The sequence below is a fragment of the Pimephales promelas genome, chromosome 8 (assembly GCF_988280905.1).
Source record: "Pimephales promelas chromosome 8, fPimPro1.hap1.1, whole genome shotgun sequence".
Lineage (NCBI taxonomy): Eukaryota > Metazoa > Chordata > Actinopteri > Cypriniformes > Leuciscidae > Pimephales > Pimephales promelas.
In genome coordinates, this window is record NC_142776.1 from 33825314 (window position 1) to 33842195 (window position 16882).

Sequence of the window (16882 nt, forward strand, 5' to 3'; positions counted from 1 at the left end):
TAATGAGTAAAATAAGGTCTGTGGTAAACATAACTTGGCAATAGTTTGATGTTTTGTTCTACAACATAAAGTACACATACACTCACAACCCAAACGTTCTTATCTAGTTCATTATTAGAGGCATATTTTTTTTTAAACCATAACAGCCCCTCATGTTTTCGATATTGGGGCATGTAATTTATTTTGTTGAACAATTGGCAAGTATTGTCAACTAATCAATTGAAAAATCCATTATAAAACCCCATTGGAATTGCATAGCACAGAGCAGACAAATTAGCTAATAGCTAGTGACTAAGGTTTAAAACATCTATACTTAACCTGTCTCTCTGTTTGAAGCGTGGAAATGACATTTTTTCCCAGCTGGACCTTTGAGTCTGCATATGTTTGAGTTAAATGTGACTCAACTAGTTGAAACCCTGTGATTTGTGTTTGTTGATGAAGGATCGTGAATAGCGCATACCTCTTAAAATAGCAAGCTGAAGACCAAAACAACACGAAGAGATCACTGGTATTTCACACGTGACACCATCGGTCACAAATCTAGCGCCGTTGCCTTAGATAGACCGCATGGTAGACATCACCTGAACATCACAGAGAGAAACAGAAATGTTGAATAAATGCAACTCATACAACGTTGCGTGACATGACACACAGATTCACGGATTCAGAGAGGTACTCGCACAGGATTTCCAAAGTCTTTGTTGCATCCTGAGGTAATTCCAAAAATGAAACATATTCATAATGAGGTTTCTTTAACAGATGCACACTAACTGAAACATTCCAATGCAAGTCAATCCTTGTTAGCTCAATGACATTTTCCAATGTCCAGATTCGTCAAGGCTCATTTGCACAGTGATGAAGCTGCCCAACAACACATGTTTGTTTACATTTCGGGGCCAATCAAAGACTCATAAACATGTGTTTTTCCATCTGAAGACTGAGTTGCAACACTCTCTAAAACACTGCATTTCAAGGCAAAAGGAATGGAGACAGAAAATATTTTATCATTTAAAAGAAATCCATAAAATGCAACAACATATTAAACTTTTGAATAATAGTTGCTCGTCTTGGCACGCACCTCTAATAAAATTAACTACTGGATTGTACTGCAGATATCCAACTCAGTTCCTCATTGTTCAAGCCGCACAGTCCATTTTTATAAGCCAAGCTTGGTTGTTTTATTTATGAAGAATGTGGCAAAATCATCAGCAATAAGAATAGTTATTATTCTGTGGCATTTTTGGAACCTTTATTTAAAAGTTTTGGATCCCATTGACTTATACTGTGGACAAAAAATTCTTCCAAATTTCTTATTTTGTGTTCTGCAGAAGACTAAAAAAAGAAACCTGTTTGAAACAGCATTAATGCGAGGAAACAATGGCAGAATTTTCATTTTTAGGTGAACAATCCAGTTAAGATGTTTATTTTCCATGCAGCAGGGATGGCAAACCTGAATGTAATTCCTGAAAGACATGCATTCATCTTTTATAATACCCTATTCAGCCAAAAACAGTCTATAAAAAACAACAACGATTGGTTGCAGATTCTTCTTCATTCTAATCAAAAATCAACACTAATCCTGAACTTGTATGCTCATATATACAACAAATTTTGCAGGTTTTGTATCAGACCAATCTATTAGCTCCAGTCATTTGCCATAGATGTCTTTGGAGGTGTGTGAAAAAAGTAACTGAACATACTGTTTCTCTAACAAAGTCAAATTGCTTTGCGTCACGTATACGGATCTCAAAAGCCACATCTCTTTTTTTCTGCACATATTATGTGATATGTAGGAAGCAGCTCAACTTTCACAGTTTTCAAGATAAGTGCAAACAGACCTTTTTTGATGGACTAAATCTGTTCGCATTTACCGTCCACCTCTGACTCGCAGTCAGATGAAAAGAATTACAAGATCATTTCCTATTAATTTCCCCCTCAAAAAAACACCCAGAATGGATGAAAAATAAATTCCTTGGTTGTTTGAAATTCTTTCATGAAACTAATCAGTGAGGATTTTGAATCAAGCATGAAAGAAGGATTAATATCTTCAAAAGACTTCAAAGGCAGTACAGTAGCGCGCGAGGCAATAAAAAGGGAGGAGTAGTAAAAAAATAATGTAATAACCGCAGGCCAGAACACAATGGAAATGGCAACGTAGATGACAGAACTACTAAAGACTTTAATTATAGTCTTGACAAATATAGCAGACAGTTCGGTTTCAGAAAATTCAGGTAAAGCTAGGATTGATTATAATTCACACACTTACTGTACTGGAATCATAAACGCTATGGGGAAACATGCCACTGTGTGATTTCCACAATCCTGCTACAGGAAAAATCAGAAATGGGGATTTTTCAGCTACAAATACTTTGATTAATCATTTTCTAAATCATCATCATTTATTAATAATACATAAATACTATTATTCTTATTATATTGTACAACTAACCCTGTCCATAAACCTGCCTAGGTTTTCACATTACCCTGATCTTGCTTTGCATGTAAACACACTTTCTGTCAGCTTATTCAAAGTTTAAGTTTTGACGTCAAAACTGGAGAATACGATGATTTCAAAGTCTCGTGTAAATGCCTTTCTTATGGCTATCAGCTTTCTTTTATACATGCAAATGCACTCAAACAGGACCCATAGTTGGAAAATGACACAGACGTACTGCAGCAGCATATTGATCTCAACAATACTATTTATGTAACTCAAACACACAGCAGTGTGAAGAATAATGAACTTATGCACCCCCAAACTTGAGATGAAGAGTGGCTAGAAAAGTCATATCCTCTCTTGACGCGAGTATGAGTCAACTGTTATTCATAAGATGAGAAGAAAGTCTCATCAGCTCTGCAGCTTCTCAAGACTCCGCTATACAGTCAGAGTGAAGGAATTCAGACTCCGAAGACCAAGAATCTGCTGCCAAATAACCCTTTGACCTTTTCCTTGAGCCATCAGGACGAACATCATTTCGCTTCTGACACATGGAAAGACAGTATCTGTGTTGTGTCAGATGTAAAGGTCGATTCCATGCTGGATTTCAGTTCCCTGAAAACAACATCATGGATGAGGAATTCGCAAAGTCCCGCCATTTTATGTTCTTTGGAACAGACAACAGCCTCTTTGAAAATATTGACTTTGAATGTGTTCGGTTGATTACATCAATGAGAAACTGCCAAAAACCAGGGTTTAGTGCTGTAATTGCGATAATGACAGGAAATCTATGTGAACTACTTGACATATAATTAACAGAGCAATGCATTTCATCCATGTTCTATATTTTTTTTTTTTTTTAGATCTAGTGCTTGTAGTCTTTACAGAAATCCCCCTCTCTTACAAATCCTCATACAATGACGTAAAATGACGATTTTTACGTCATTGTAGGAGGAAGTGAAAAAGGTAAATAGCAGATTTCTCTCGTCTCAGGGGATAATGAGAGAGTGTTGAACGACCATTCAATAGTATGACTGGATTTCTAACAATGGAAATCTTAATGCAAATGGGTGGAGTGTCCCTTTAAGCCAAAAGTGTTTTTCAATTCATCTCAGCATATGACAATTAAAGCTGAAGTCTGTAAATTTCCCTTTTTTGGTTTGACCCGAATGAACCTATTTTGGACTATTTGGTGAACAACGGAAGACAGACGGAAGACTCAAAAAAATCTGTAATTTACCCACCTTTCATGTTGCTTGAAATCTGTATGACTGTTTTTCATCTGTGGAACACAGAAGAAAATATTTTGAAGACTGTAGAAATATTACACTATTCCATATACTGTAAACTAGATGCAATTGATTATATCTTCGAAAAGATTTTAGGGAGATGTTTTCTGCATTTTCTGGATGAAAAACCCATCATCACATTAAGTTCTCAATGACCTTTAATATGAACAAAACCGGCAGCTATACTGTTGCTCTATATGAATATGTAGCATAGTTTGAACAGAATTAGCATTTTTATCCTGAGGGGGAATAGTTTTTTTTTTATTCCGCAATAATTGAATTGACAGTCTGAACATGCATGGCATCCTTTGTTCGTTTTCTTCAATGTAGGCATTATTTCCTGTCGAGTTCAGTGCTTCTCAGACAGAAATGTCTTTATCTTTCATATGAACGGCTTACAAATCCTTGAGAGGTTTTAAAAGAATAAAATATAACTGTTTCAGTTTCGGGCGTTACACTACAGTAGTTATATGGGTCATGCTGTATCCTTAATTATACGAGAATCTGAAAGACATTTTAACAACTGCTAAGTGTTGATGATTGTTTTAGCTGTCCTTTGTCCCATTTTTTAACTAGTCTAAAATTAGTATGAGGGTTATCATCACTCAACAAACTGTTTTCTGAAGCTGTTGTTCCTGTTTATTTAAAGGAAGTGTCTAACCATATGGAGTGTTGAGTTTAAAGCAATTACACAGAACATTGGACAATAAATAAAAAAAATAATGTTTTGAGAAGTTGCAAAAGACGCAAGACACGTGCGAAGATCAAACGCATCCATCTAGCCCACATTTACAAAGAAAACCAATGGAAAAACACCACAGTAGAATACAAAAAGGACATTCTGTGTGAATGGTTTTGGTCCATTCGTAAGCACGAATACAACATTTTATGGTGTTTCATTCCTGAATGATTTAGTGTTTTTGAATTAATCAGCTGAATGAACGATTCAATGACTCATTCATAAAAAAAACAGCCACTTGATTCCTACCTGAATGAATCAGTGCTTTTGTTTTGAAGGATCTGACTGAATGATTTTGATACGTTTCAAATGTGATGACGTAATCCCTGGCGCATCGGAGACCATCACAAGACGAACAATTGTTGTTAAAAGTATATAAATGTTTATTTTATTTTTTAGAAAATGACCGACTGTTTCACTAGAAAAGACCCTATTACTCAACGGGAACGTACAGAGCCATTTGAAGCTCTTCATAGCCCTTTGAAACTGCATTGATTTGGACTTCAAAATGTTGGTTGCAATTAAAGTCCATTGTGTGGAGAAAAGTCCTGAAATGTTTCTCAAAAAAAAATTCTTTTTCACTGAAGAAAGAAAGACATGAACATCTTGGATGGCATTGGGGTGAGTAAATTATCAATTTGAGGTGAACTAATCCTTTAACTCCACTTTAAGACATATACTCGCAATCTTCCCTCAGGGGAATGAAATGCGTTTAACTTTGTGGGCGAGGAAAGTTAATTTGGACAGACCCTCGACGCCTGGATTTTGACAGAGGGACCATGACTACTCAATGGCTTCATCTGAAATCACATACTTCCCTATACAGTAGCGAAAAACAGTATGTGACAGTATCCGAATTCACTGTATACTCATATACTGCATTATTTATACTTCTGCATTCAGGTCTTGGTTACTCTGCAGTACTGCTCCTAAACGCTAGTTGGCGGCAGAGGGTTTTAATGTTCCACTGTGTTTAGATTCCTCGCGGCTAGGTTATTAGAAGCAGAGTGGATCATGTTGGAGTTGGAGCTTATTGAGGTGGAAAAACAGTCAATTTTAGTGAAATTACTAAAACTAAAAGGCAGAAATGAGAGAAGACGTTGGAGGAGATGGTACGTGCGGAAATGCGTAGGAGGAAATGCGATGCTACCAAGCCGACCATTCACAGACCTTGCGGTCCTGTGTCGTCGTGACGTGTAGTTACATTTTTGAGGAGGTACGCGTCAGGCTACGGCGAAGGGTACGCAGTATAGTATGCGTCTGTGCGTATGCTACACTGTGCGCACCCTACGCAGAAGTATAAATTGGCCTTGACGCTGGACAATGAAAACATGGCGAATGTAGTACATCCGAAATACATTCACACTAGACACATTCATACTACTTAGAAGAACGTACCTTTTAAATGGCTAAGTAATTACTTATTCAAAATAAGTACCTACTCAAGAGGGATTGCAATTACACACAAAGCTAATATGTACAGATCCATAGACCACAAGGAAAATTGATTTTTGACATCACACCCACCTTACGCAACTCTGGTGTGTGATATTGGAGTTCTTTTGACATCTAACTGCATAATACTTGTATACTTTATTGTATTGTTATCAAATTCAGGGTTCCGCCAGTACTGTGCAACGTAAAATGGAGAGAAGTTAGCGAGGAAAGGGCAAAAAAAATTGGACTTAAACACACATAGCGACTTTAATCTTTCTCTTGATTTCGCAAGTCAGCTGAATGATTCAATGAATCACTCATTCAGTGCATCCATACATTACCTCCTGTATATTCACAAGTAGGGTTGGGTATCGTTTGAATTTGAACGATTCTGATTCCGATTCCGATTCCTTGTTTCGATTCCGGTTCCTAACGATTCTCGATTCCGATTCTTTTAAGAGGCAGGGTCAAAAAAAAGTTTAGCTAACCTTGCTAACCAAGTCTTTCTGAAGGAAATAATCCTTTCTGAAGGAAATACTCCTTTTGTCACAAATTTTGCATTTTGCCGAGATTTCGTTAATTTAAAAAAAAAAAGTGAAGCCACACTTTGGACCGCCAAACATAAGCTACTCATGTTCGACTCGCGCGGTTATGCCAACACTTCCGGTAGACGCTTCTTCGTTGGTGTTGTTCAGCGGTTTCTTCTTCCGCTCGGCGGACTGTGAATATCGAAACTAGGAATCGAAATTTTAACTTTTGAACGATTCCGGGAAAAACGAAAAGTTAGTCCCGGTTCCAATCGATACTCGATTCTCGATACCCAACCCTATTCACAAACATGGACATTTTTCACCAATATAAATTAAAGGAATGGTAACACAGTTCCCTTCTGGATGCTTTTATAAAGGAATATCTTCTCTCAAAAATTGAAGAAAGAAAACTAAAGTGGTCAGTAAAAAAATTTTCGAATTGGAGATATTTCCAATTACTAGAGAATAGAAAGACAATACCCCCCACCGTTTCATCAGTTCATATAATTGTTTTTTTTCCAGATGTTCTAGATATTTCCGGTAACACATTACACGTTACAAACATCTGCGCGCACACATCATCGGCATGCACAGAAAACACTGAAGAGGCCTGTCTGCCTGCATCACGGCTTATATCGCTCAGTACTTAAGAGTTGTCAACACAATGTGATAAGTGAAACATGATGGAAGAGCATAAAACAAATTTGATTTGAACAGCGGTGAACAATTATCTGTGCCGGCCTGTTGCAATAAAATAAGTTTTGAGCAGTAAAAGAAAAGGAACAGAAAACCTTTGTGTACAATTTCCCCAATAGGCAAACATTTCAGTAAAATAATGCTAACTGTAGATAATTGGCAATGAACTTTGACAAAAACATTATCTAACACACAGGCCTGGTTTCACAGACAGGGCTTAGATTGAGCCAGGATTAGGCCTTAGTTCAATAAGGACACTTGAGTAGATTTATAAATCTATACATCTTGGATGACATGGGGGTGAGTAAATTATCAGCAAAAGTTTTTTTAAAGTGAGCTACTCCTTAAAAGTCTGTTTTTTTTAGGATTTAATCTAGAGTAATATGATCTAGAAACTAAACAAGACTCCAGGTATTTGTTCATTATATGAACAATAACTGATTTGACCTCAATCCTGAGATCAAGTGAAAACTCCTTTGACTTAATGGATAAACACTAATTCTTCAACATTCTCCGGAAGATTATACATATTTTTTAAATGTTTCTGTGTACAGGCTATAAATGGTGTTTAAGGTAAAAAGGTCAAGAGCATTCGGACAAAGAAGATTTTGCTAAAACATCTGAATCCAAAATATATTCTTAGATGTCAGTCCCTCAGGGAACATTAATAGGAATGTTCAAGGAATAAATAAGCCTCACACACCAAACAGTGCTCATAATGATCTCTTCAATCAGACTGACTAATAAGCAATGTCAACTAATGTTCTAGAATTCTCTGGCAAATTAAAAACACCAATTTGTCTGCAGCTTATCACTTGGAAACCGACTGGAAGTCCAGCTAGGAAGATGAATTACCAGTTCGGGGATTAGGTTTGCCAAGCTACTATTCCCACCCACACAAAAACACTATACTGGCATCATCATAGAAGGGCTCCTAAGCTATTGCGTATCATAAAGCCCCTCCTAACAAGCACCAGCAGATCAAGTGACCCCTCTCACCTTTGAAATCTAAGAAGAGATCCAAAAAGCTACCATCTCTCAAAGAATTAGCACAAAGACCCTCTCCATATGAATGTGCATGGCTCCTGAAGAGTTAAATGACCCTCAGGCACTGCCTCAATTTATTCAGCTAATAATATACTGACTAAAAATATAGATTCTATAACAGTTTTATGACAATTATAGTGCACAAATAATAATACAAAATACACGAGTAATTGTTATTTAGGTGACAAATAGACAGTCAGGCTATTGTCTCTCAATTTACTATGAGGACCATAGAAAATATGAAATCCATAAGGTTTCTTTCGCACATGTGGTGACCCATGTCATCTCTAGGGTTTACCTCCCACTGTCATTTACTCCTCTCAAATCTGTCCATCCAACCCTCATTCAACTGTTCATTGTTCTCCTCTGTCACTGGGGGAAAAGGAAGGGAAAATTCCATTGCAATTAATCTTACAACACAAGCCAGGGATTTTGGAGTAAACTAAGTTTGCTTGGCTGGATAAATGAGGCAATAGGGTTTGTCTTTTGCTCTAATAATCTCTCTGAATCATGATAAAAATAATTTCTAGATTATAAGATTTAAGCATTGTTAGTCTTGGCATTATATTTTTTACCTACTTTTTAAAAAATGTGTTGGTTTAACTTAAAAAAATAAGTAACCTGGTTGCCTTAAAATTTTAAGTTCATTGAAATGGAAAAATTGAGTTAATACAATGAAGGAGATTAATTTAATCACTAGAAACTCAGAATATTATGTTATCTGAACAACATAAATTACATAAGTTGATTTGATATAAGAAAAAATGTTGTGATTACAAACCATAAACATTTTTTTTACAGTCTGTTGGAATTCGATTATTGACCGAGTAGATTAAAAATGCGCAAATATGCTTTTAGTGTCATGGTTATTATAATTAAGCTAAAATTAAAACCTTGAAAAAAATGTTTATTTTTGAGAAATTAAATAAATGTTAACTGAAATAAAATAAAATATATATAAACTTACACATTTGATGAGCTAAAATAACTGAAATAAAACTGTATGAAAAAATATATGCATATATATATAACAACTAAATTACAAATAACTAAAATTAAAATAAAAACAGCAAAATATCAAAAATAAAACTTTCAAAATATTAATAAGAATTATAATAATATCTCAAAATAACGCGTCTAGTGTAAAATTAAATAACTTAACGAGATCAAACCACAAAACAAATTTCTAGATTTTCTAATAAAAATATAAGTGCCATTTTCTTATTAAAAAAATTCAGCATCACTGTGCTCGGATATTGTGCACATTTGTGTAATAAAAAGGAAGAGTTCCAGATAAAAGTCTCTTATTGGTAAGATTAATCAAGCTCTACAACAAACTAAACAAGCCCTTCAATTTAATAAAATAATTAAAATAAAATAATAATAAAAGACTCTTCATATTCATAAGTTATTAGAACTTTAGATTTAGATTTTCTTTTTAAAAAGCATGTTAATTGCACTTAACTAATTAAATTTGATTGTATGTGGTTGTCAAGGTGTTGGCATGCTATTGCAAAGGTGTTCTGAGTAGTTGTTCACATGTTGCTATAGCATTGCTAAGTGGTTGCTGGATGGTTTGTTAAAAAAAAAAAAGAAAAAAAAATAGATAAGTGATTCTCACTTAAGCAAACAAATATAACTATAAAACCATAGTATAAAACACACAACTAAGACAGAGAACACTGACGGATGGCAAACTCAATGGTTGTACATATTTGCTGCCTCCTTGTGGTGTTCTTCAAACATATTCATTGTTGTTTCTTAATGTCTGCAACAAATGTACTTGTAGAAATGCATTACTGTCTGAGTGGTGTGAAGAGGTTTATACAAGAACAACTGTTATCTCTAAACAGCCCAGCTGGAGTGTTTCACAATAAATAAAAGTCAAAAACATTTTTTTCCCCAATCTAATAGTTGTGTTGCAGCCAATCCTCCCCAAACATTAATTTTCATCGCAGGCTCCATGTTTAACCACAAGAGGGCATTGATAACTTTTACTGACTGGACTGCCCCCATTTCAGTGTTTACCAGGGCAGGAACACATACATAAATTAGATAAAGCTGTTAACACAACCAGCCTGATGAACATGACTGTATTTCCAAACATATTTTGCAAATTGCAAATATGCATTTATTATGTTTTTGAAGTCCTCTAAAGGGAGCGAATTTGACCCAAAGGCTTGTTAGCAGAGAGAGTACATTCATTCTCACCAGAGACTACAACAGATGCTGCAAACCAGCAGCTGGAAGTTTCACTTAATTAGTTAATTAAGCTTGACTTCCACTTGCAGCCCATCTACAGGTCAGTGTTTAATGTGGTAAACCCATGTCCACTTATACATGCTGAGACAGTCAGTTCTATGAGAGGAAGCAAGATTTCATAAAGATGTTGCTGCATATTTCTAATATCTAAAGCAACGAGGTATAATTTGAGTGAAATTACTGTGAAAGCTGCAAAGTCAGTTCAGAAATATTTTAATTAATCCTTCCAAAACCTAGGAAGCCATCAAGCTTGAATTAAGGCATTGTAGTCAAGTCAAGTCAAAGTTTGTTTATAGAGCACATTTAACTCTTTCCCCGCCAGCGTTTTAAAAAAAAGTTGCCAGCCACCGCCAGGGTTTTTGACGATTTTCGCTAAATTTGAATGCCCCCGCTGAATATTTTCTTCCATGAATATATGAAGATGATATATATAAAAATAAAGATCTGAGCCTCTGCTTTTAGGCAAAAAAAACGTTTTTATTTTATCTTCATCTGTTCTTTTTTTATTGCCTCTTGAACAGAGGTAGGTTTTGTCAAAAACACAACATTTTGGACAAAAAACTGAGAAAAAGGTGTTTTTATCAAACAAGTGCATTTAAAAGCAGAATACATTCAGATGTTGTTTCCTTCATATATAAAACTTTCCAAAATAAATTAAAAACATAAAATAAATGTAAAATATATCAAATTTCCCAGGATGTAAGGGAAATGTAACTTTTGCAATAAAACTTCTGCCTCTCTGTGTTCTACCTGTGAATAATGAATAATTGGAATTACAATAAACAGGCCTAGACACACACACACAAATACATATTACTATGTGGTAAATGTGCACAAAGAGAGAAATAATTTGACAATTACACCTTCATATTTAGACAGCCACACATAAATGCCTGCACACACACATACATATTATAGTGTCATAATATTATACGATCTATCTGCGGCACGTCCATGGCTAGCATGAACATGTGCATCTCTCTCACTGACTACTTCGTCCCGATCAGATTCAGAATTATCAAATAAGAGTGATCGGACTCCGAGTCCATTAACCTCCAGTACTTCACCCATATACCTCTGCATTGTCTGTCTGATACATTCTCACTACTCCACTGTTTGAGACGATTGCGATCTGTTTCTCTGATCAAAAAGTTGCGCAATCATTCAGGACATGCGCGCGGGTCTTCCTTACCGTATACCACCTAAAACACGGATACCCGGAAAATTCCGTGTTTGGCGCAGATGCGTTTTTTCATTAAACACGGAAAATTCCGTGTTTGGCGGGGAAAGAGTTAAAGGGATAGTTCACTTTGAAATTAATTTTTGATATGTTTTAGTTTACCTCAAGTGCATCCAAGGTGTAGGTGTTTTTGTTTCAGCAGTATTTTCAATTTTGATATTTTTAGGTCAAACCATTCTTGTTTGTCAGGCATATAATGGAGGTATATGGTCACCACCTCAAAGAGCATGCACAGAGAAGTCCAAATTAAACATTATTTAATGACTCGTAAATGTAATTGATGGCCTAAGACACGAAACATGTGGTTTGTGTGAGAAAACGAACAATATTTATATCGTTTTTACCTCTTGTAATCACAGCCACAAAGCGCCCACGCCATCAGATTACTTGAACGTGGCTGTGGTTTTCCAAAAAGTCAATGGGAGAAATGAATGGGAAATTTACTTCCGGCACCAAAGCTCTCTCGACTGTGGGCGGGACTGTAATGCTCTATTGCAGCACTGAGGTAACAAACACTTGATTTTTATACTCTCCTTTTCAGAATACTTACATTTTAATTATGTATTGGTATATAAAGACAGTTTAAACTAATTTGGGGACATTTTTTTTTAGAAAACCTGCCTACCCTGCCTTTAACTTCGCTTCTGAATCGTTACATTATACATTACACAGAAAAAAAAGGTTGTAACGTCACTGTTCTTGAAGTAATTAAACTCACAGCTTCATAGTAGAAAGACACAGCACAGACAGGTAATTCACACACCCCTCTCTCTCTCTCTCTCTCTCTCTCTCTCTCTCTCTCTCGATAGACTAATTCATTCAAATAAATGTTATAATTTAGTCAAATAAAAGGAACATTACTGCATTTCATCTCCGAATCTGATCCAGAATACTAGATCCAACGAATGATAGCTGACAAAATAACCATAATTTTAACCCTTCCAGTCAAATTTAGCATTGCAAACAGTCAGTGACAGTTTTATCTTGTCAATGCTGGTAAATGACCATGATATAAGCAGGATAATCGTGTGCATTAAACAATTTGGCTGCAATCTGCAGTGTCGGACTGTTCTTTACCTTCATGCCGCACATTAAAATCGTTTAATGCACAGCTAGCCGTGGATTATCCCATGCATTTATAAATAAGGCTTGATCTTTGCCATTGGGGATTGATTGGATTGTTTGTTATCTCATGTGAGTGACAGGTTTACTCTCATGTGAGTGACAGGTTGCTAGAAGCCTGTGGACAATCAGATGTCATTGCGAAGGGAATATGAAGTAAATATTTTTGATTGAAGATTATGAGGGATCATGAATTTAAAAAATGATGTGCATGGATAATTGTGATTTCATGGTGACTTTAAACTCATTTAGAAGGGGCTATGAAGAGTGTTCCACTTACGTTACCATCCGCCCTATTTTTTTTAATTGATGGTCTATGTAAACATGCAGTAGAAGTGTCTTGTTAAAAATAGTTCAACTTTTGACATGGATCAGTATTTAATCCCGTTAAAATGCCCAGATATTATAGACAGCTCACTAGGTTTTAAAATACAAAGATGATTTGGATTTGAATCTGTAATTAATTGCACGCAAAGGATTTCAAAGGACGTACATGTTGTTTTCATTGATTTTTATAGCATGAACTTTTCATACACAATGAAAAAACACTGTTATATGTTCTTTTCAATTAGAAATCATCAAACAGATCACTAACAAAGACTGAATTTGCATTACAAAGGACCAGCTGTGCTTTCAACTAGCACTAGAAAACAATCCCAGTGTCAATATTCTAACAGTGAAGGTGTCAATAAGGACACCCAGGTTATGCTAGAGAATAGTACACAGGTGTGATCGCGAGCGGTTCCAGATCATTTGCTTTCCTTGTCCCTGTAACATGCAGCCACGTCTGTTCTTCCATAGCTTCTATTACGGAGGGACCTCGGGGGCAGCTAAATACGTCCCTGCTCGTGATCGGGAATATTTATACCTCTTTCTAACCTCTCAGTCCCATCTGCACAGAGATTTTTCCTCGTTTTCATAAATCACTGGCTTGAGGAAATTGCACACAGGCACACTGGAATAGGATTTTACTGCTGGGAGGGGGGATCGAATGGGGGGATGGAGAGGAAATGGGGGCACTCATTTGTTTCTCAAATCTTAACATGCGGGGAATTTTAGGCTTTGACACATTTAGCCATGTGCATTTAAAAACAACCCAGATTTACAGCGCTTGGATGTTTCGTCTCAACGCTACCAGAATGTTCTGCAGATTTGGTTTACTGAGCACGCTGAACAAGACTACATTTTTAAAGACAGTAATTTATGCCTGCATTGTTAATGTCTCTTTCAGTAATTTGGATAATTGCATCTTGTGAGCTCCTGTATACTTGTATGTAAAGAATCATTTGTCAGAGTCATTTAGATGAGATTTGTGGTCAAATCTGTCCTCCCTGTTTTGGAGAAGAACTGTGATGGCGTACTGTGGTGTCAGGCTCTAATACATGTCTGTGTCACAATCAATAATGTCATTAGGATTCCCTGACTGGGCTTCCCTACCTTCCTCTCCTGCATTCATCACTCTTCCCCTTTGAGATTAACAATGCAATTCCAGACCCTCAAATCTAGCAGATCCACATTACAGTTCACCAAAACCAATCAGCACCTGAAAAACAGAAAAAGAAGCAAAGGATCAGAAGCAAATATCTTATTGGGCCATTGAGGAAATGCTTATCAGCTTTTGAAAGCCTTACCTTAAAATGTTTTGATGCCATAAATGTAAAGGTAACCAATGAGTGCAAATTAATTGCATTCATAAACGTTTTTTATATTAAATGTACTTTCTAATGCAAAAATGTTTATCTATTTCATTTAAAGGTCCCGTTATTCGTGATCCCATGTTTCAAACTTTAGTTAGTGTGTAACGTTAATGTTGTTGTTAAGAGTATAAATAATTTCTGTAAAATTATAAAGCTCAAAGTTCAATGCCAAGCAAGATATTTTATTTAACAGAAGTAGCCTACATCGAACGGCCCGTTTGAACTACATCCCTCAACTTCATTCTTTAATGACATCAGTAGAAATAACATTAACTAATGTTAATGTTATGAGAAAATTAAAATACAGGATATTTTACAGGAAAATACTAAAACTGGAAGACAGCGGGAAAATAGCTCAAGTACATGAGAAACCCGGAAAAAACGTGAGGGTTGACAGCTAACGTTCCGATCAGTCCGGATTACTGTGTTCCCACTGTTTGCGAACTCCTTGTTAAAAGTGCCGGTTTAGTCCAAATACCGGTCAATGGCTTCCCTATTTAACATATCCCGGTAAAATCCACAACCTTTTCGGGATTTTAACATTTTTTTTATTTTCTTTATCCTACCTCTGTCTGCTGCTTCTCCTCGTTCGACTTGCTGTATGTTTAAATGCGCGAAGCTTGCAACATGGCCGCCAGGCCAGTAATGACGTCACGACGCCCAAGCCCTATGACAAATACGTTATAATAACCGTAATTAAACTACTAAACTATACCTGTTCCATCTCTATACAGCACTCTGACTCTGTAGGCATTATTGTCCAACTCGAAATGAACACCGTTACTGACACTGAGATTTTCTGATATTATCATGATTCCGTGAGATGAAATTGCACCTGAGAGACTGAGCGCGAGCTCATGAAGCTCCGCCCCCTGTGCCGGCATTAGCAGCTTATTTGCATTTAAAGGGCAAATAAGCTGCTATTCAACCCCCCCCCCCCCCCCCCCCCCCTCACATACACAATCTGGGGACATCAGAGACTTATTTAACATCTTGTGAAAAGGGGCATAATAAGGGACGAGTACCATAGCTACTTTGTATTCTACTTTCTACTTTATAGAAGACGTGCATTCGTTTTATTTATTTTTGTCCCACACAAAAACTAAGATCACTTTATCGACTGCCAGTTACATTTATTTACTTTTAAGAATTAAAAACTGTGCATTGGATGTCAAAGAGAGAATGCTGTAGTCAAGAGGAAGAGGGAGTTATATTTTCATCCAAAGAACAGACTTTTAAAATGGTTTGATGTTTCCTTTCTTGAGGGTTTCGAACTGTCCATTCTGAATGGCATTCTAGATCCCGTTCAGTTACTTCCTGTCCATTTTTATGTTAATGACATTTCCGTGGCATTTAACAGACGGAGTGAACTGACCTTTCTGCGCCTGATGACTCCAGGGGTCAGATGATGGCTCTACTCTAACATTTAACAAATCCTCCTATGCTGCCTAATGGGTGCAGAAACAGATATGGAACACAGCCCAAAAACGAAGCGTCCTCATCCAACCCAAAGCCCACTGGCCTCTATAGTTAGTTTGTTCACCCTTTAGCAGTAACTCAAGCATGGGTGGAAAGTGAGACGACTGCAGTAATTACCAAGCAGCCTTTGGCTTCTTTGATTTGAATGGAGAATCAGATAGAAAAAACAAACTTTTCCCAAACAAAACCATGTTCACTTCAATGTTTTGGGTTTACGGTCACATGCACTGACCTCAAAAGCACCAAACCAAGCATTTGTGTCACTCTGCCCAAGCTGTCAGTTACTGTTATTTAATTTTTCAGTGCTTTGAATTTCTTAATCTTCAAATGCAATTGCTGTATGTGTTTAGTGTTTTAAGGACACCGAAGTAATCTGACTGTTCCACAGTAATTAATGTAGACACTGTTAAGAAATTAAACATGTTTATAAAACATTTATATCTTTTGAATGGAAAATGCAAAGCATGTCTTCTGGTATTACTTTGTTTTAAGTTATATTTTGATGACATAACGCATGCATTTGTAATGTACTTCAAAGTCCACAAAATAAGGTGACATCCTTATAGTCCTGTGGGTTTATAAACCCATTGTTGCAAACTATTCATAATGCACCTCACATTGGAGGGAATGCTTCATGCTCTATAGATTTTCTGACAACATTTCTTGATGCATTATACATTTCTATTGTAAATAAAATAAATGATTTAAATTCGCAGCTTCAAATGTTTCTTGTCGGTTTCATTATTTTTAGTCTAAAACTTCATTAAATCAGGGTTTTATTTTCACCGGAAGATAAACATCTCGCACGACTCACGTGAGAAAAAAGGATCCATGTTGTTTCTAGAACACCGAGTCGACTCTTGAGATCTAACCCACTTTCCCCTACACTTGAGAGAGATCCCGGTGT

General features: G+C 36.3%; 1 protein-coding gene across 8 annotated transcripts in view; it reads right to left on the reverse strand.

Annotated features, from left to right (window-relative positions):
* The window catches only part of ngfb (nerve growth factor b (beta polypeptide)), a 49632-nt gene that overhangs the window by 21819 nt on the left and 10931 nt on the right, over positions 1-16882 (reverse strand). For 3 of the 8 annotated variants that reach the window (XM_089134418.1, XM_089134417.1, XM_039692814.2), the window contains 2 exons: positions 14237-14342; positions 3682-3719 (listed from right to left, as the gene is read on the reverse strand). In XM_089134418.1, the coding sequence (XP_088990544.1) occupies positions 3682-3719; positions 14237-14251 (53 nt within the window). In that variant the 5' untranslated portion in view covers positions 14252-14342. Of the gene's footprint in view, positions 1-460; positions 582-3681; positions 3720-14236; positions 14343-15062; positions 15248-16882 lie in introns of those variants that run through there. The other 5 variants (XM_039692815.2, XM_089134420.1, XM_089134419.1 and 2 more) reach the window with 4 other exon arrangements.